We start from the raw sequence: 20,772 nt of genomic DNA, 5'->3' as shown, positions 1-20,772 counted from the left end.
CTTGGAATAAATAAAAACAACTCAAAATTATCACATGTGACCAAGAAAGGTGTAACTATGTACAACAGAAAACTAACACATACAGATAAACTGAATGGCAACATTAATGCAGCAGGTAGTACATTACAGGATTTTTATTTTAATGTACACCTTGCAATACTACTTCCTGAACAGAGGTTGCAAACAATCATTAAAAGAGATAGAAAGACAGTGCTTTCACCCTCTTATGGTACTTGAAGTTCGATCCTTAAATTAGCTGAGAATTGTGTGCAGTTTGAGCTACACAGCTGCCTTTGATCTTCAATAAGAGTCATGTAGCTACAATTTTATACAGTTGTTTAAGGTGTTACATGTGAGAGTCACTTGTATTTCAATGCAAATTATAAATGTGTTTTTGTTTTAATAATGTGTGTATTAAACCAGATTATGGGCAGTTTATGAAGGGCAGTAGACAAAGTGGAGGGAATGAATAGCTTTTCTTCCCGCATCACTCCCCAGAACTAAGCTTGGTCCTTGTGTTCAGACATGCAAGGATTGTAATACTCTTGTACCACCACCACAAGGAGGTCCCCGCAAGAACATGTTATATTGGTCAACAGAGCTTGCATCCCACTGTTGGGAAGGGGAATTTGTAGTATCTGCCTGATGCAGCAGTCACAGTCCTTCTGTTTTCCCACTGGTAATAGGAGGGATTCTCATCTCATCAACTGGCTTTAATGGCATGGGATCATGGAGTGTACCATTCAGAAACCCCGAACACTTTTAGTAAATCAGCAGCTGGTGCAGTGTGTGGCATGCACTGGTGGACAGGGCAGTGATTAGAAACAGAACAGACTTTTTTAGCAAGTCGTGTGGCAGAAAATCTAAAAAAAACACTTGTTAGACCACAGTCCTCTTGGGCCCCTCTCTCTCTCTCTCTCTCTCTCTCTCTCTCTCTCTCTCTCTCTCCCCTCCTCTTTCTTTCTCTTTACTCAACGGGTAAATCTCTAGTTTAGAGACCGATAAGTGGATAGTTTTGTTAGATATAGAAAATCCCATCTACTGGATATCCTTCCTGCTGAGCAGTGTTGTCAATTTATTTACCATGTAATATATATATTCTGTGAATGCTTCCTTTATACATCTGGCAATTTTAATCTACATAATAACCAAATTCCACCAACCATACATATGAATAGCTTTGTAGCAGCTCACTTCGCTTTAAATTGCTGATGACTGCATTCCAAAATTGTAACTGTTTACTTTTAGAAAGTTTTCACAGGATGGAGAGTATTCCCCTCTTCCAAATCACTGCCCTCCTCACCTCTGTTGGATTTTCTGTCTGCTAGTATTCAGATATTGATCTAAATTCTACTCTTATTTACATAACCACCACAGGAACAGCCCCGTAAAACTGAGAATATGGTTTAACATATTCACTTATTATACATCCTTATTAAATTAAATGCTTATGCAAATCAGAGAAAAAGATGAGATTGCTAAATATTGCTCACTAGTTTATGAATATTGTAAACATATACCACACACATCCTAATGAAAACAAAGATCTGAAGTTAGTTTTAAATATAGAAGTCATTTAAGATGTTGGTAAAGCTTAGTAAACATTTCAGCAGTTAAGAACACCCTCAAGTAATGTTTCAGAACAAAAAGGTGAATAGCTTCAGAGCTGATCCTGTATGTTACCTGCAGATTGTTATGTTTAACATCAACAAAAAATTCTAAAAAATATTCTAAATAAACCAGCAAAACCACAAATATTTGGTTGGAATGTTTCATTTCTAATGGTTGATAATGATTAAGTGGAATGTCAGTTCCATAACAAAGCTCCAGCAGGTAAACACTAACCAAGTATTTCAGTATATGCTAACAAACCTCTGGAAGGTGCGTTGTGTGTATGAGAGATTACCACGAAACTCTTAGGGGCAGTCTGAGCCACTTAAGCACAGTTCTGAGTAGAAAGAATGGCAGAGTCACCATTCTCTAGCAGGAGCTTATGGGACAGATAGTATCTCAGGGAAACATAACCAAATTCTTCTGAGGTGCCTCCAGATATATTTTAGGTGGTGCCCCTTGCTCGTTTTCATTGTATTGGTTCAGTCTATGGACTGCAACAGAAAGAGTCAGGACTATATAGTCAAAGTGCTCTCCTGAGTCCAAGGGCTACAAATGACCTTGACCTCTGAGCAGAGCATGCATATAGGTGGGGCCTATCTTTTTATGCACACCTGCATTCCTCATCCCTCCTACGGACACATTCAGGGATCAGGGATGACATGGAATTCAGTGTGAACTATCATTGTGCTGCATGGTATCCATGCAGTAAGGCCAAAAATCTCTGAATTAGGAAGCATGCTATTAGGTGTGTGTGTCAACTCTCCCAAGAAGTCACATCCTGCATGCACAAACACAGTGATGGAAAGCCTATGACAGTAGGTTTTGCCATCTACAAAGCAAACTACATTTTGCATGCAACATGGTCAGCATTTCAAGTTTCTCCTGAGACCTAGTTATACAACCCCAATAATGTTCTGAAAATGTTGTATTAAAATCCTTCTTTCCTTTTAAATTGAAATAATTCAAGGTAACAACATCAGAGGCCTTAGATTACAAATGTGAACTAATACTGGAAAGGGAGGTTTGAAAAGGCACTGCTAGGTGTCAACATATAATATCTCAGCATACTATTCTTTCCCTAATGAGAGTTAGTTAAATGATCTTGTACCTGTGAAAAGGTCAACAAGTTACGATTTTGAAACAGAATCTTTCTTTGGTATATACTCAAGAAGGCCAATTAACAATTCTGCCTCTGCTTGAGAAAAAATGGTGAGGAAGTTTAGGATGTATTTTAATATGATAGCTCACCCAGAATTTTTTTTCATATTTTAGTACAGGATTTTGTTTTCCTCTGATTTTTCCCCAATAATATTATAGGATGTTAATGGACTGCAGTGGATTTCATTACTGCATCTGGGGATATACTTCTATCAGAGCTGAATTGCAATGCAAGATTAATATTCAGTGTGTAGAGCTTTTGAAGAATATATTTAAAAACTGGATGTCTGAAGATTCAAGTATGTAAGGCTAAAGCTGGGTAGTCAGATTGTGCATCTAAATGTCTCTTCATGGATTTTTTAGAGATGTGATTTTATAATGAAATATTTAAAGCAATTTTTAAACTTAGACCCTGTAGCCATTGCATAACTATTTTTGTCACAGGGTTGGCACATGAATATTAAATGGTTTCATTACTACTTAATGGCTTTTTTATAGGTTCAGTGTTATGATAATATGTCTGGCAAGCTGGAAGGCTTCTCACTTTTAAGTTAACAGAGCCACTTCTGTGGAAGAGTCCCCAGTCTGCAAGCTGCAATAGCCTGCTGTGGGAGCCTTCAGGAGCAATCAGAACAGAGATAGGAATGGGGGAGAAGTTGAGCACTAAGGTCCAGGGAGCCATTTCCTCCCCATCCTCTTATATCCGCTGCCCATGATCAGTGTTAAGTTTCTTGCCTTCCATTTTCATAGGGTAGCCCCTTGATCTTGTTGTACAAGGAGGGAAAAATAGGAGAACCCAATTTACCTTATTTCTACCAGTTGTTCATTTTTACATTTCGATTGTGTCCTTCTTCAGCAGTTTTCTCCCTAAACCCAATCAAACCCAGTTTTATCCCAATCTTTTCTTATGTGAAATAAATGTATTTCTGGTCTCTAAAGGGAGGCTGAGAAAAAGGCAAATGGTAGCGTGTGAATCAGTCAAGAGCCTGGGGAACATTGCAATAGTTCATTCAGAAATGTGCCAAGGAAGAGCATCTGGGTGTCACTGCAGGCACAGGAGGGGCTGGACTTGAAAAGAGAAAGGTCCATCACCCTCACAGCACTCAGTCCTTCTCTCTTTCTGAACCCCATGATGGTTCCAGCATGACTATATAGTACATAATCCTTTTGGGTCAGAGAGAGTTGGGAAATCTGGAGTCCAGTGCTCTGAAGCTACCTACCAGGTCAGGTCCTACATGCAGCTTCAATTCTAGGATGTCTCTTTTTTCCAGGTTTGCAAATTGCCCTGAGACTTAAGGGGAGATAGGTTCACAGTGGGGCAGCAGTGTCCAAAATGGAGGTGCTTTGGGAACAGCAGAAAGTTAGGCCTTGTCACTTTAGGCACTGAGGGGGTTAGGCAGAAGCCAAGCAGGAGTTTTGTGCATCACAGTGGTGTGGTGCATGGGTACTCAGATGTCTAATGACTAAGCTATCTAACTCTGGAGTTTAACTGCCCAAGGGGGTCTGTCAATTGTACCCAAGGAATTAAAAATCAGCAGAGCCGGTTGAACAATTGTGAAAATTGTGTCTGATCCCCAGCCAGTGTAAATCAGTACAGCTCCATGCTGCTGCAGTGATTTACCCCAGGTAAGAATCTGGCCCAACATGAGAACTGTTGGCAACAACAAGAAGCCTTGTGGCACCTTATAGAATGACAGATATTTTGGAGCATAAGCTTTCACGGGCAAAGACCTGCTTCATCAGATGCATGAGTGGGCGGGGGGGGCGGGGTTCAGAGGGGTATTTAAAGAGGCGGGTCTCAGTAAAAGGAAGGGCCGGAGCTGACAAGGTCTATTCAGTCAGGGTTGAAATGGCCCATTATCAGCAGTATACACCAAGAGAGGAGAAAAAACAAGTCACATCCATCGGGGGATTCTAATGTGGAGGTGTGAACTTCCAGATCACAGAAACTGATTTGTAAGGGGCTAACCACTCCCAGTCTCTGTTTAATCCTTAGTTGATGGAGTCAAACTTGCAAATGAATTGCAGCTCAGAGATTTCTCTCTCCATTTTATTCTCGAATTTTTTGTTGTAGCACTGCTACTTTTAAATCGGTTACTAAGTGCACACAACAAAAAAAATTCAAAAATAAAATGGAGATTGAAATCTCTGAGCTGCAATTCATTTGCAAGTTTGACTCCATCAACTAAGGATTAAACAGAGACTGGGAGTGGTTAGCCCCTTACAAAAGCAGCTTCTCTGCCCTGGAAGTTCACACCTCCACATTAGAATCTAACAATGGGCCACATCCCCATGACTGATCTGAGTTGTTTTTTCTCTTCTCTTAATGTATACTACTGATAATGGGCCATTTCCACCCTGACTGAATAGACCTTCTCAGCTCTGGCCCTCTCTTTTACTGGGAACCCACTCTGTAAGTACCTCCCCCCACACTCATGCATCTGACGAAGTGGGTCTTTGCCCACAAAAGCTTATGCTCCAAAATATCTGTTAGTCTATAAGGTGCCACAGGACTTGCTGTTCTCCAAGATACAGACTAACACGGTTTCCTCTCTGATACTTGTTGGCAACAGCTACTGAATAATTATTCAAGTTTATCACTGAATAATATTGCAAGGCTCGTCATTTCAGTTCTCAGATCACTGCTCCGAAATACTTCCCCCTCATTCAACTGTAGTAAGCACTGCCCCAAATCTATTGAGGAGGGGAACTGTGAAGGTGCAATGAAATGGAGCAAAAATGTAGGAAAAGTATGGGAAAGGGAAAAAATGATAAGGAAAAAAGGAGGCAGAATGTGAAAGAGCTGCTAGTGAATTATCACCAGTGACATGTCAGGCAGTGCAACTTTGCGAGGAGAGAACTAGCACCCTGTCGTGAGCAGCAGATAACTGGTGTCTGCTAGTGGCTTTGAGTTCCATTTCCATGCCTTTGTAAGTGTGTGTGTCTTCTTTGTTGGTCCCAGCAGCCTTGTAGCTATCTCACTTGAGGCACAGTTCAGCATCTCTTGAAGTCAATGGAGAAACTGCCAGTGGCTCCAATGGGTTACTGGACTGGGAAGGTTTACTTTTCTCTGAGAATCATATTCTAGGCATTTCCACTTGCAAAATGAGTGAGAACTGTGCATTGGTATCTATGCAAAACCAGATACTTTTTTGTTTCCATAGATCAGTTAGTCATATTTGGGAAATATGCCCTCATTCACTCCTTTCTCTGGCAGTGCTAGCCCTGTCAAGGAAACTGCATCTGCCATGGGCTATGCACTGTTTGCTGTGACAATTTTATTTAGAGCAAACCATGACATACTTCTGTACCTATGTAGCTGTCTGCTGTCAAATATAAGCCTAGTAGTTCATAGTGTATTGTGTAACATTTAGCCTGAGAGGCAAAGGAAAAAAGCATGTGAATGCTACTCATGACATTCAGAGCACCAGTCATCTTCCCCATTGCCAAGAAAATATGCCTCTGCTCAGAAGAAGATGGCCTTCTTGGATTCAATATGTGCCTTGTTACTTCCTTTTCAATGCCCTGACATTCAGTTAGTCAAATTTAATTGTGGCTGCAGCTAGCATTAGTGTAGCAGATACCTGGACAGGCTCTTACTAGGTTACAGCCCCAAAGATTCTCAGTAGCAAGACCCCAGACCCCTGCCCCACCGGGGAAGGGGAACTCCCTTCTGGAGCACTGCACTGCATTGGGCCCTGCGCCTCCCAGCCTACTTCCTAATGGATGAGGATGTGGTGTGAAGGCAGCTGTGTTCTGCTGCACCAATGCTATGCTGCTGTGGAGTTTGCGAAGGCTCCTCTGTCCCTAGCCAAATGCAAAGTTCCCTGGCTGCAGCTAGAAGTGGCTTCAGGACTTCCTCTGGCCCTGTGGATCAGGAAACTATAATTGGCTTCCTGACATGTGCCCCCATCTCCAGTGTTGAGCGTACGCAGCTCTAGAATGCTACCTTCAGACACTCAAGAATGCAACCACACAGCCCAGCAGGGATGTACTGTGGGGACAGAGAGGAGGATTCCAGCAATACACAACTCATAAGAGGCTATGTTTAAAAGCACCTATGGTCAGGTCAGATCTATAAGAGATCAAGTGGACAGATCAAGTGAAGCATACAGATTAGACAAACTTCATTAGCATTACAGGAAGGTCTAAGACTTTAATTAGCAGACATATGTGATGATGTTGCTATTTAATGACAAGAAGCCTGCAACAAAATATCAGTGTGGTGGGTAACATTTAGCAGAGCGTATTCTGGAGCTCAAATGGCAGAATGACTGCATATGATTCCCTTCTCACACCACTGATTCCTGTGGAGTGACTCCTGATTTACACCACTGTGAGAGGTGGCTCTGAGCTTGCTATTTTGTTAAACCAGCGGTGAATCCCAGCAGTTTACTCATCAGCTTAACAAGTGTAATTTAACAGGGCTGCATGGAACACTAATGTGCTCACAGAACGCTTTCCGGAAGCCTGCGGTTGTCCTGCAAAGGTGATTTCAAGCAGTTCACCAGGATGATCTTGCACCTGTACTACACAACAAGAAGACTCATAAAACACAAGACACCGAGTCATCTTTCAGCTTCCTTCACAACCAGAACATGGATTTTCTACGGCCACTCATATACCTAGAATTTGTGGCAATTCCCCGGGAAGATTATTTCAGGTTAACATAATTATGGGACTGTTACAGGAACTTGCTCGTCAGAGTCAAAAGTGAGGTTGGGTTGGGGATAGGCCTAGGACAGTGATGGGCACTCTAGGTTAGTGAAGTGTGCTGCATGAGTGGCCCTTCTTCATCTTAGTGGGCTGTAAGATTGTTGTATCCAGGATGGACGCCCAGGATAAAGTAGTTCTGCTGACTGCCTGTATGTATCTAGAAATTGCAGGGTGTGCTGATTGAACTGGAGCAGTGCTTTGATTGGATGCAGAGGAAGCACACAGCTCTCATGGTCAATGTTGTGCGCGGTCAGCATGTAGCTCATTTCACATGCCTGTGGTTTGTGCATGTGTCATTTTAGTAATACGGGTAGGGAAAAACCCGCGTGGCTGGACCCAATGCAATCAAGCAACTCTGTGCATGGGCAAGAGTTAACAAAATGTCTTGTTGGCCACACATAGAACTCTAATGGGCCATGTGAGGCTCATGGGCCACAGGCTGACCACCACTGGGCTAGGTTCTGTGGGCACTGGAGCATCACGTTAGCTGAACAAATTTGCTTTCTCTTCATAATTAAATCAAATGCAACAGCAGAAGAAGATTTCATACCACAGTTTAATGAAATCAGTGAAAAAATTAAAAATCACCACTCCTGTTCGTCTTGTGAAACTTCTCACAATCTTTATTGGCTGGAAGCATAGCTGCAATCTGTGTGCAAGGACTGTGTTGTGTCAAGAGGAGTCAAAGAAATGAGTAAAACAAATAATAGAGTTGCTGGTGGTGAACCCTTCTCTTTTTATGTCCCAAACATTATAGCACTTAATGAGATTATTTTATCACAGCAGTTCCAGCAGTTATTTTATTCGGTATACATAGGTTGCTCTAACGTAATGAAATAACTGAAGATAAATCATAATGTCTCACAGTACCACACACTATAACAAATATAAGAATCTATTCTTTAGTGGTTTTGTAGGCACTTAGCCCTTTTTCTTTACTGGTTTTATCTTTCCTGCCTATTAATAGCTTCTTCTAGGTGTAGTATATAACGTAGCTCCTTTCATCCTAATGAAATGCACATTTAAGATGATGCTGGACCAGACTAGTCCACAGCCATGCATCAGGTTTGGTGTGGTGTGAGCCACTGTACAGAGCCATATGACCAAGAGGGGCTTCAGGGATGTGCAATCTTCCTCTGAACTTTCTGATGCAACCAGTGTCAGTGGGTAAGCACAGCCATGGCCTTGTCTCTCTAGATTTCAAGCAATTCAGATAAAGGTTCCCCCTACCTCCAAGGTGCCAGGGCTTGCGGCGCTGAAGGCTTTATGGTTTTAAAAAATCCACTATAATCTGCCAGTTGTGATGTAGCACATGAGACACGGGTGTTCCACATTTCAGCCCATCACTGCGATGTAGTTTGTGTGAAAGGTTCCAGCTACACTTCAGGGCACAGGGTGGGAGCCTGCAGGGGCTACACCTGTGGCCGAATTCATGGAGACTGAAAAAATTGTGGAAAGGTTCATTGCACTGGTCGATGTGTAAGAGACACCCACAGTCTGTTTTGTAAAGGGACTGTTCTGCGAAACACACTCCACTTGCAGTACTGCAGACTTGGAACATGGTATTCTAACTGCATAACTTATAAAAAACCTCCACTAAATAAAAGGAAGAAAGAGAGGAATAGAACATGGCTCCAGCTGGTTACATGACAAGTAACTCAGTTAACCCCTTGATAATCATTTTATTGCAATCTCTGTGATCAAAACATAGGCTTCTGTCCTCCAAAATGTAATTGTAAATGTATGCATAAAAGCAGGTAAGTGTTGTTCAGCTGGAGTTTTAATTCTAAAGTGCTGGCCAGTCAGTCAATGCTTTCTGTTCTTTTCTCTAGCTCACCCATCTGTCTCTCTCCTTCCTCAGAACCATTGCCTCCTCCAACAGTATATGGAGAAAATAAAAATTGGATAAAGAAATTTACACTTAGTTCTGTAGCTTACGCAGATTTCATCATATTTTTAAATCACTTTTGGTTTCTCAGTGGAGTGTGTAATATTCTGAGGAACTACACTAGTTTTTCCATCTATGCCATCAGTTTGTCAGTATGAAATAAAATCACAGCCAAGATTAGATTGGCATAACTTTTGTAAATATATAACTGCAATGCAATAAAGATAATACAGAAATTACAGAATAGAGCAGCTCAAGCCATGTATTCCACTTTACCAAGCTTTAAATGATAAATGTTTGTGCAGCTTTAATGCCACAACTCTAAAATCCAAACTCAGTCCAAAGTCTATGATTACATCTGCTGGCATAGAACTTAGCAGTGAACTATAAGGTGTAAAATCCATTAAGAGTTAGACTACTGTTGCCTGAAATGACCACAATCACTTCTCTTTTCAGACCAGTGTAGCCACCAGCAATAGGCATAAAGGAATATCTGGCGAAGGATATATTAACTCAGCTGTCAGCAGATATCTGAAGTGCTGTCCACATAAACAAGGATTAGTTCTGAACAAATAATGGTGTCATCTCCAGATCCAACAAAAACCCAAGCTCCCAATAAAAGGGGACAAAACTGAGTAGGCATATGCTATTATTCAGTGCTTAAGATGTTTGCAAGAGCTCTTCTTGATTTAGTTCCATCTGGCTGTGCATAAAAAGAGCTTCACACAAGATCATGATAAGGATCAGAGACAAACAATTCAAAGAAACTACTGGAAGACCCCACAATAATCCTTGAAAAAGTAAGTAGAATTTGCCAGTTAAAAGAAGTCACTCAGTCCTGATGACTTTATGGAGGCTAGACACTGACACTGTGGATATGGTAAACAATCCATAATACTATAAAAAGAGAGACCTAAAGCAGAAAGGCATGTGGAGCTCAACGTTGGAATCCACCAAAGACAGAACTTTGTGCTGCACACATTGGCTATGACGACACTACAGCGATCTTTCAGAAGACGTTCTTCCAGAAGATCTCTTCTGAGAAAAACTTCTTTCAAAAGAGCATGTCCACACACAAAAAAGCGGATCAAAAGATCGATCTGCTTTTGGATACAGAGCATCCACACAGCCCCCTTTCTTGCGAAAGAACGGGACAGGGATTGAAAAATCTAGTGCCATGAGGACTGCTTTTCCCACAACAGGGCCCCTGGAGCATCCACACACTCTTTTTTTGAAAGAAGCTTTCCAAAGGAGTTGCTCTTCCTGATCCAGAAGTGGAAGATGGCTTTGTCTCGAAAGAGAGCGTTTTGGGCTTGTCTACACAACCACTTGCCTTCGAAGGAAGGATGGTAATTAGGGTGTTGGGAGTTTACTAATGAAGTGCTGCCGTGCATAGGCAGCACTTCATTAGTAAACTCCCAACTCCCTAATTATCATCCTTCCTTTGAAGGAAGGTGGTAGTGTAGACAAAACCTTTGTGTGTGTCTTCTTTCAAAAAAGGGTTGGATTTTCTGAAAGAACTTGCTAGTGTAGATGCAGCCATTGCAGCAAACAGCAGAAGCCATGAAAATCCATGGAATCCAGGAAGAGGTGCAGGCCTTACAATGGTTCACAGCCCTTTGCAAAAGATTTGTTTTAGTCTGAGTCCACTTCCGACCCGCTGTGCTAGACAACAAGAGCTCCACACTGCTCTGCCCAGACTCTCTTTAAGGGCTGAGCATCCCAAAAGGACAGAAGCCGCCTATCCCAAAACTATAAGAATGGTTTGTGACTTGTAAAGATCAATCCATTTTGCAAATGATAAAACAATTTAGGAGGTGCCTTCTTAGGGTCAGAATAATGAGCTGCCTGCTGGTACTGCTCAAAATCCAGAGCACTTGGGCTATGTCTATATTACAGCGATTTGTCGGCCCAAGTTTGTGTCGGAAGACAACTTGCGACAAAACTTCTGTTGACAAATCGCGTTCAGACCATAGGGCAGATTGCAAGAGTGATCCAGTTGGCTGCAGAGAATGGCCAGACTGCTCGGCCACTCTGTTGACAAAATGGCCACCCAGAACCAGAGCAGACAGGATTGGTCAGTGTCCTGGAGCCCCTTTCTGTTGACAGAAAGCCCCCTGGAATGTTCAGACTGGTGTTTTGTCGACGCGGCTCCGTCAACAGAGGCATTCTTCCTCATGGCAAACAGGGTACAGCTGTGAACAAAAGTCTTGTGTTCTGTCAACTTCCTGTCAACACGCTTGGCAATCTGGATGCTCTGTGGATATTGTTGACAAAACGGCTGTTTTGTCGACAAAACCCTGTGTTCTATATATAGCCTTGGAGTCTAATCCAAATCTCACTGAAGTCAAAGAGAGTCTTTCTGTTGATGACAGGGGGCGTTAAATCAGACCTTTCATTGACCAGGTTATTTTACACACCAAAAGCAGATCGAAGATTCGATCCACCCTTTCGAAAGGCCGCTCCATTCTTTTGAAATGAAAGGGATCGGCCACATGGGTTCACGTGCTCTTTTAATAGAACAGAGCTGGAGACGCTGTGGACAGGGTCGCGTGGCTGCCAAGCCCTTCCAGGGCCCACAACCAGCCACTTCCCAAACACCCCTGCCCTGAATGAGCTGAGGCCTGCGGAGCTACCGTAAGCCAAGCACACAGCACAAAGGATGACAAGCACCTGCTCCTGGCTTTAAATGCTGACCTCCTGGACACTGTCCTATAGCTGCTGTGCACAGTTGTTGGAGCCACCCCGCTCCTCCTCAGGAGACTGAGTGGCCCCCACATGGATGTGGAGCCCCCCCCAAGCCTGGATTCCACCTCTAGGTACCCCGGCACCTCTAGAGCCACCCCAGCAGCTTGGACTGGTGGGAATGGCTGGTCCTGGGGCAATGAGATGATGTCAGATGGCTTCAGAACTTCCACATGAGCAGGGAGGCCATCCAGGAGCTCTGCCTCTGGCTCGACCCTGCACCAAGGCACTAGGACACCACCATGCAGCCCACTCTCCCCCTCAAGAAGTGGGTTGCAATTACTATATGGAAACTGGCCTCCCTGGACAGCTACTGCTCAGTGGGGCATCAGTTCAGGGTTGACAAGGCCACTGTCACAGCTGTCCTCATGACATGAGATGGGCCTGCGTCACACCCCTGCTATGGGGAGGGTGAGGGGGTTTCTGGGCCTTGGAACCCTCAGCAGCAGGGGGTCAGGAGTGAGGAGGGGTACAGGGGCTGCTGGCTGGGAGGGGGCAGGGGGAAGGGGGGACAGGGGGCAGGGGCTGCTGGCTGGAAGGAGGCAGGTGTGCTGGGCTGCTGGCTGTGAACCGCCCATGACACCATCATGAGAGCGCATATCCTCCTTGCTGTGCAGGTCATCCAAGCAATAAATGCGATGCTTCTCCACCGAGTTGTCCACATCGGGGACCTGGATGCTGCTGTTGGGGGATTTGCAGCACTTGGGTTCCTGAACTACTTCAGCAACATGGATGGGATGCACACTCCCATCCGTGCCACCACACAGCACCGGCCTCAACCAGGCTCACAATGTTGCGGAGCCGGCCTTTGGGCACCTGAAGGGCAGTGCCTCCGCTCGTGCCTGGAGGTCAGGGTGCGGAATGTCCCGGTGGGGGTGGGTGTCTGCCGTGGCCTCCGCAACATTGTGGAGAGAAGCGAGGATGCCGCTGTTCAGGGGTGGCAGGACGAGTTCAGGCCTGGGTATGAGTAGCTGGCCGCTGCTGCCAGTCATCAGGCCAGCTGGGATGATGTCCACATCAGGTCCTCTGAGAGAGCTTCTCTCTTGGGTCCCATTGACCCCCACCCACAACCACTCTTCACCTCCCCCCATGCATCCACCCCTCACCACATGCACCACCACCACCTGTCCCACACATCCACCCCCTAAGAACATGGGAGATGGGCTCTTTGTGAAATAAAACCTTTACGGTTAAATCTCAAATGAGTGAACCTTATAAACAAAAACTATTTACAATGGGCAGGAGGCACTATGTACATTGTGGGGGCAGGGAAGGCCCTGAACTGGAAGCAGGGGTGGGGAGGGAACTGAACTGGGAGGGTCACTCAGGGGCAGGGGTTGCAAGCTGAGAGGCCCGTCGGCCCCAGGATCCCCTCCCTCTCTGGGTTTGGGGTCCGCAGCAGGGCTGGAATGGGGTGGGAAGCACTGGCAGATAGGGCCGTGGGAGGGCTTTGGCAGGGGCTTGTGTAGGGGTGTGTGGTCGGGAGCTTGGCAGGGGGTGCAGCAGGGGGTACAGGACAGTGGGCCAGGTGGTGGGCCATGTTGGTCACATGCTCCTGGAGGATCCTGTGTATGCCCTCCAGGTGGGACAGTAGGTGGTCCTAGGCCTCCCTCTGCCAGGCCAGGTTGGTCTTCTCCAGCCGGAGGCGTTGCTCTGCCTCCTCAGCCCGGTGGAAGCTGATGGTGTCCTTCCCCAAATGCCACTGTGGTCTTCGGCTGCAGGTCCACCGTGGTGGTGCTGATGGAGGTGTCTGGCCCCTCTCTGTCACCTCTAGGGGGCTCTCTGGGATCCTGGAGAGCACAGGACTCTGTCAGCCCTCGAATGGCGCAGCTGAAGGGAGAGAAGGATGTTACAGTCCCTGATGAGGAACCTTGGGGCCGTGCCCCCTGGGGACTACACCCACTCTGCCCAGGGATGACACATGCCCCACCTGGGGATGACCACTCCTTGGGGATAATGCAGGCATGGCATCCATGGGGTGTTGGGGGCATGCAGGGGTTCCCTGCCCAAGTGGGACTGTCCCATGTGTGGTCCAGCCCTGCCTACCCCTTGCCACACATGCGGCACATGGAGCTGTCCAATGGGCCTGGTGTTGGCTGTCACCAGTGGGCATCACGGTGTGCTAGGGGTCACGGCTGACTGAGATGTGTCTGGGCCTGGGCCACTAGGTCTGTGTGTTGCCCCCCTCCCCGCTATCTGGGGTACGTGCCCCACTACTGACTTACCAGAGGGTCCATCAGTGAATTCTGGTGATGCCCAGCTTCTGATTGCCCGGCTGGATGACTGCGAGGGCACGTTAATGATGAGTTTATCCTCATCACTGGAACACTCAAGGGTGGTGTCAAGCCCCTGGCTCTGGCTCCCTGGTCCCAGAGCCTCCTGATCTTCTTCCTTGGGCTGGTCCGCAGCCATGTCCAGGATAATGGGTGGCAGGGAGCTGTCCTGGGGCCCCAGGATGGATTGGAGCTCCCACTAGTAGGGGCAGGTCAACGGACCTGCCCCTGAGCACCCAGCCTCATCCCAAGCTCAGGTGTAGCCCTGCTGGACCTCTTTTACTTTGCTCTGGACTTGGTCCAGAGTGTGCTTGGGGTGTCCCCAGGTGCTGAGACCATGGGCAAAGCAGGTGAAGGCTGCAGCATTGTGATGCTTCACCCTCATCTCCCTCAATACCTCCTTCTCCTTCCACAGTCCCACGAGGTCTCTTAATTCGGGCTCTGTCCAGGAGGGGGGCCTTTTTTTCTCTAGGCCTGTGGCTCCTGGGAGCCCTGTGAGGGCTCTGACTGGGGGGGTTGGGGCTCCTGTGGTAGGTGGCTGCTGGCCATTGCTGGGTAGCGATGTTCTGGGGGTGGCTGTGAGGGCATGCTCTTAACTTGTGTCTTTGCTGCTAGCATACTCTCACCTTCCTGCCGTAGGGTTTCTGGGTCCATGCAGCTTTAAGAGTGACTGGATGCAGGGATCATAGGGCCCTGCTGCTGGGACCAGTGTGTCTCCGCGTTCCATCTGGCTGGCGCCATAGTGGACTCCTCTTTTGAAAGGGCGGGCCGTGGAGCGTCTACACATAGCTTCTTTTGAAAGAGAATTTCGAAAGGGGTTGCTTTTCCTAATATGGGGCCGAGGTCTGGATTTCAAAGTCTGAGCCACGTTCCTCCAATTTCCTTTTGAAAGAACATGTTGTACGTATAGACACTTGCTGCATTCTTTCAAAAGACGGCCTGCACTTTCGAAATTAAGTGCATGTGTAGACACAGCTTACATGTCCAGAAATGCTATTTTGAAATAGCTGGGTGCTATTTCAAAATGCATTTTAGATATAGCTGTGTTGTTTCAAAATAAGATCTTTTGAAATAGCCATTTTGAAATATTTAGTTTCAAAATACCACTGTAGCGTAGACATTGACTATAGCTGCATATGAAAGATGACCCAGGGAACCTACTTAAGCATCCAGCTACTAAACAAAATTACTGATAAAAGAGTCTATTGGATTGAATTTGGTATTTAATACAAAGTTGAGGAGAGATTATCAGTCAGGTTAAGGCTGCATGCCAAAAGCTGCAAGAATATTTTCGGATAATACTTTAAGGGCAAATTTAATTATCACAGAATTATGATGGCATCCTCCTGGGAGCAGAGATGGCAACTACAGTAGTGCAAATGGCATTCACAATGAGCTCTATTTAAACTAAAATAAAATGAAGCTGAATACCAAATGAACTCATATTAAAAGGATTTAATCATCCAGTGCCAAGTACAAATGAAAGCCATTGCTGATGTACTGACATTGTTGAAAGAAAGCAGAGTGAAAATGTTTATGAACATTTGTATGGAAGATAATAGAAATGGATTCATATTGTTTCAAACAATGATTATAATTTAAAGTCAAAAATTCTTACAGATATCTGAGGCTAGGAAGATTCTGGAAGGCATCTTGGTCAATATATACAAGGTTATTTGCTTTCTCTATTCTTCTGCAAAAGAAAAAGGAAAACATTATAACATATGGATAAACTTTTTAAAAATAGATCCAGGGACATGCTTAGATACAGGAGAGTAACAAATCTGGGGGCTTTTCTGATGTGGGATATCTCTACATGACCTTATTGGAGCACCCAGCCAAAACGTAGGACAGACAAAATCCCAGCCCTCATATTACCAAGAGTGTTTTAACTCAAAGAGTAAGAGTGTTGAGGGAAAGAGAAGAGGGAAACATCTAGTTGAGAAAAGAAAGGGAATGTGGGAAGAGGAGGGAAAGAGATGAAAAGAGAGATCTCAGCGTATATCTATGCATTTAAATTCCTTAAGGTTCACTGGACCAAACCCAGACCCTTTGATATCTGATCATCACCAGTCTTTAGATTTCTATGTTACGAACTTCTATTGCTCACTTACTTACATTTCATGTAATTTGGGGAGGCTGGAAAACACATTAGCTTCTATGATTTCCAAGGCATCATTCTGGGAGATCTCTCTGTGGAGAAAAGAAGCTGAGATAATTTCATGCAGTAATACAAAGGAAAAGATAAAGCAAAGATGTTTGGGTATTTGGTGAAGAGTGATACCTAGAATTTAAAATGGCACCTTTCATTCATATGCCTCAAAGTATTTTACATTTTATCATTACAGTACTTTATCATTAGTCCCATTTTACAGATGTGGAAACAGGAGCCCAGAGATGTAAGGCAGGCTTGCGGCAGACCAAGTAATAGAGTGAGTCTCACTCCTGTGCTCTATGCACAAGACCTTAAAGGTCTTATAAACTGCCACAGGTACCTGCACATATGACTTTACTTAGCACTATCTATCAGACACAGATTGTTTACTGGATCACAGACATCACTGAATTTTAACGTAGATTTAGTCAGGATTTTCATAGCCTCATGATGGGAGAAAGGGAAATTTAATTTACTACCCATTGAGCCCAGTGTCTAGCCAGCTTTCTATCCACCTTATAATTCATTTGTCCAAGTCATACTTCTTTAACTTGTTGACAAGAATACTGCCGAAGACCGTATGAAAAGCCTTGCAAAGTGAAGGTGGATGATATACCTTGACTTTAGCAAAGCTTTTGATACAGTCTCCCACAGTAGTCTTGCCAACAAGTTAAAGAAGTGTGACTTGGACAAATGAATTATAAGGCTGACAGAGAGCTGGCTAAATTGTTTGGCTCAACAGGCAGTGATCAATCGCTTGATGTTTTCTGGCAGCCAGCATCACGCAGAGTGCCCCAGGGGTTGGTCCTCTGTCTGGATTTCTTCAACATCTTTATTAATGAGCTGAATGATGGGCTAGATTGCACCCTCAGCAAGTATGAAGATAATACTAAGCTAGGGGTAGCGGTACATTGGTGGGTAGGGATAGAGTCCAGAGTGACCTGAACTAATTGGAGGATTGGGCCTAAAGAAATCTAATGAGGTTCAAGAAGGACAAATGCAGAGTCCTGCGCTTAGAAAAGAAAAGTCCCATGCACTGCTCCAGGCTGGGTATTGGCTGGCTCAGTGGCCTTTCTGCAGAAAAGGACCCGGTGATTACTGTGGACACAAAGCTGGGTAGGAGTCAACAGTGTGCTCCTGGTGCCAAGAAGGCCAATGACATGTTGGGCTGCATTAGCAGTACTATCAGCAGATCAAGAGAAATAATTATCCCCTCTGTTTGGTGCTGGTGAGGTCACCTCTGGAGTATTGTGTTCAGTTTTGGGCCCCTCCACTCGGGAAAGGATTTGGACAAATTGGAGAGACTGCAACAGGGCGCAATGTTGCATATTTTTCTGAAGTCAGGACTGAGCTGGAATCAGTGCTAGTGGCAAAAGTTTAGAGGGCTGTGGTGCAAGTTGGAGGAGGAAGACTGAGGCAATATCTACACTAGAAGCACTTTAGTCACTGGAAGTATGCTTTTAAACTACACTGGTACTTTCCCAGAGTCGTAAATACACCTGACATGAGCAAAACCAGCTATACAGTTAAGAAGTTTGAAACACAATTTTTACACAAGGGTGCTGGCATAGATGAGTCAGTCAGGTTCTGTATGTGAGTCAGTCAGGTTATGTCTAGACAGCCAGTGCTATTCCGGGAAATACCACAAAATAGCTGCCCGTGTCTATGCAACACACCTGTTGTCTCGAAACAGTTTTCAAGATAACAGGCATGCTACTCCGACACCCCTGGGGTACAGGGTGCCTCCAAATAGGGCTTTATTTCAGCATGTGGCGCCATTTAGGTTGTGTCACATGCTGAAATAGCCTATTTTGAGGTTAGGGTGCTGTCTAGACATAGCCTCAGACACTCCACCATTTTGTTCCTCTGACCAGCAGAACTATGTTTTTACTTCCAGACACCGTGATGCCACACACTCATAGATGTTCATAGAAGCCACAAGGTGTGACTACTGATCTATCAGCCAGAGTAGCAGTTTGAAATAAGACAGTAACATTTCTCAAGAACGCTCAGCACTGGCCAAACTCTGCTCCCATTGAAAAAAAAAAAATGGCAGAACTCCCATTATTTGCAGTGGGAGCAGGGCTAGACCCAGGTGGAGTGCTTTTGAAAATCCCGCTCAAACTTCTAGCTAAATATTTCTACATTGGTTTTTAAAAAGATGTTTATTGTAATCTATGGACTAGTTAGGTTAAAATAATGTAAGCTGAGACTTTTGATATTTTTTATACAGGTGACAACTTTTGGCTTTCCTTGCCTGCTCCCGAGAAGACCAGAACTTTTTTTACATCATTTATCATGCAAAACTCCAAATTATACACATGCTCTGTTGGATAGAATAAACTTACAGAATTGGGTGCTACGAATACTTCTGACATTTCAGTGCTGTACTGAGTTTGTCAAATCAGCACAACAGCTGCATGCCGACAAACCCAATCCAGATGCAATGACATGGTATAACTGCAGTTCTGCTCCTGAAGGATAAGATAAGACTACAGCACCAAAGTACCTTAACTGAAGCATAGGTTAAAAAAAATATATTGGAAGTTTCTGCATACCACAGACAGCAGCCCGTGTCACTACTTGTGATTTATATCAGTGCCTGACAAATGTGCCAACAGTCCCCAAGGAAGTCCTATAAAATTTTGTGGCATCAAATTAATCGATAATGTAGCAGGATTAAAGTGATCTTTCAAAGTGCCTGCTCAGTCTGCAATGCGAATAGAGTACCTCCAGATTCAAATGCAGGGGTTGCATTATTAACAATACTGGTTTTATCATTAGCACGGCACTGGTAAATAGATGTGTTTCCACATTGGCCTCCAGAAAGGATGGACTAAAGTAATTTTACTTTATTGTTCAATAAAGCTGGAAATGCGTGAAGTTCCCTGAGCCATATAAACACCAACACTGCTGCATATCAGAGGAAATGGCAATTTGCCACAGAAATCCAGCATCCACTGTGAGAGGTTATGAAGGGTTGTGGATATGGAGCATGCACACTTCCTGTGCTCCACAGCTCTTGATTTTTAACGTTGGCCTTTTTCATGCAATATCTTTGATGGTTAGTTGTGTCTGTATAGATTAGTTATAATTTCATACTCAGCTTTTGAATCTTTGTATCATTCTTGAGCAGTCGCTTTTCAAGTTTTTATTGTTTGTAATCAACATGTCTTGACTTCGTATCTCCAAATAAAGCTGTGGCTTGTGAGTGGTTATGTGGAACAAAGGTGAAAAATGGCTATGGATGGAATTTTGAGATGAAAGCATTCATTGAAAAGATGGCCTAAATTTACACAGAACAAGGAAGTGGAATTTGTCTCTGTCTCATCTTTAGAGTTACATTGGTTTGGGATAGATTTTGAAGTTCTAGTCTTTTGGGAAAGGCAAGGAAGATCCATTTCCAATACAGTACAGCCATCCATCACAGAAGAAACACTTCTTTCTTGAAATATCATGGCCCATTGAGATATTTGAGGCTTTAATCTCACAAAACATCTTTTAGCTGATAGAAAGCCTTTGTATGCCAAGTTGCGTGTAATGGTCCATAGCTAGCAACACGACCTTTCAGCCCATTTGGTAACATTTTTTCAGAGTATTACCAGATGAATTTATTGCCACTTATTTTTCATTTTTGTTACTTTCCTTTTTGGTTGTGATGGTTAGTAAATAATAATAGCTGTGTGCCAGAAGCGAGAGCTGAGGATCCATTTCTTTGCATGGGGAATTTAGAAATTCTGATAAATCATTTGACATTTTGTTTTGTTCTGAACTTCTCCATGAAAGGAAACTGCCTTTCTCTGCTTAAGTCTTGTGTAGAGTCATATTTCTGCAAGACAGGTTAATAGAACATTTGGTTAGACTGTGGTAGTTTCACCCTTTAGAGTCAGATAATTGCCCCTTGCATCTCATTCCCACTGTCCCAGTATTTCCTAACCTAAAACTCAAATAATTGGTTTTACAGGTTGCCAAATATTCAAAAATCATGAGTCAGATCTGCTGCCCCTCCTTCACGAAAGAATAAGGAGGCCGACGTTTTAAAAAGAGATAGGTTCATACGGTTCTTTTAATTTGCACTCTGCTAGGGTATACTGAAGTCATATTTCCCCATTGTTCTTTACAATCATGAGAACTGAGATTCCTGTAATGGCTCCAAGCACTGTGGCTTTTACAACAACTAAATATCAGGAGACTCACAATAGAGATAGAAGAGTAGGCAACAC

The 20,772-nt window shown here is 44.2% G+C and overlaps 1 protein-coding gene across 1 annotated transcript in view; it reads right to left on the bottom strand.

Moving 5' to 3' along the window:
* Nucleotides 1-20,772, bottom strand: part of FSHR (follicle stimulating hormone receptor) — a 124,288-nt gene that overhangs the window by 33,446 nt on the left and 70,070 nt on the right. Inside the window, exons 3-4 of the mRNA XM_074988510.1 lie at nt 16,513-16,587; nt 16,013-16,087 (exon numbers count right to left, since the gene is read on the bottom strand). Of these exons, the coding sequence (XP_074844611.1) occupies nt 16,013-16,087; nt 16,513-16,587 (150 nt within the window). The remainder of the gene's footprint in view (nt 1-16,012; nt 16,088-16,512; nt 16,588-20,772) is intronic.

The sequence above is a fragment of the Carettochelys insculpta genome, chromosome 3 (assembly GCF_033958435.1).
Source record: "Carettochelys insculpta isolate YL-2023 chromosome 3, ASM3395843v1, whole genome shotgun sequence".
NCBI lineage: Eukaryota > Metazoa > Chordata > Testudines > Carettochelyidae > Carettochelys > Carettochelys insculpta.
The sequence above is the reverse complement of the archived record's forward strand: the minus strand, read 5'-3'. Positions and strand labels throughout refer to the sequence as shown.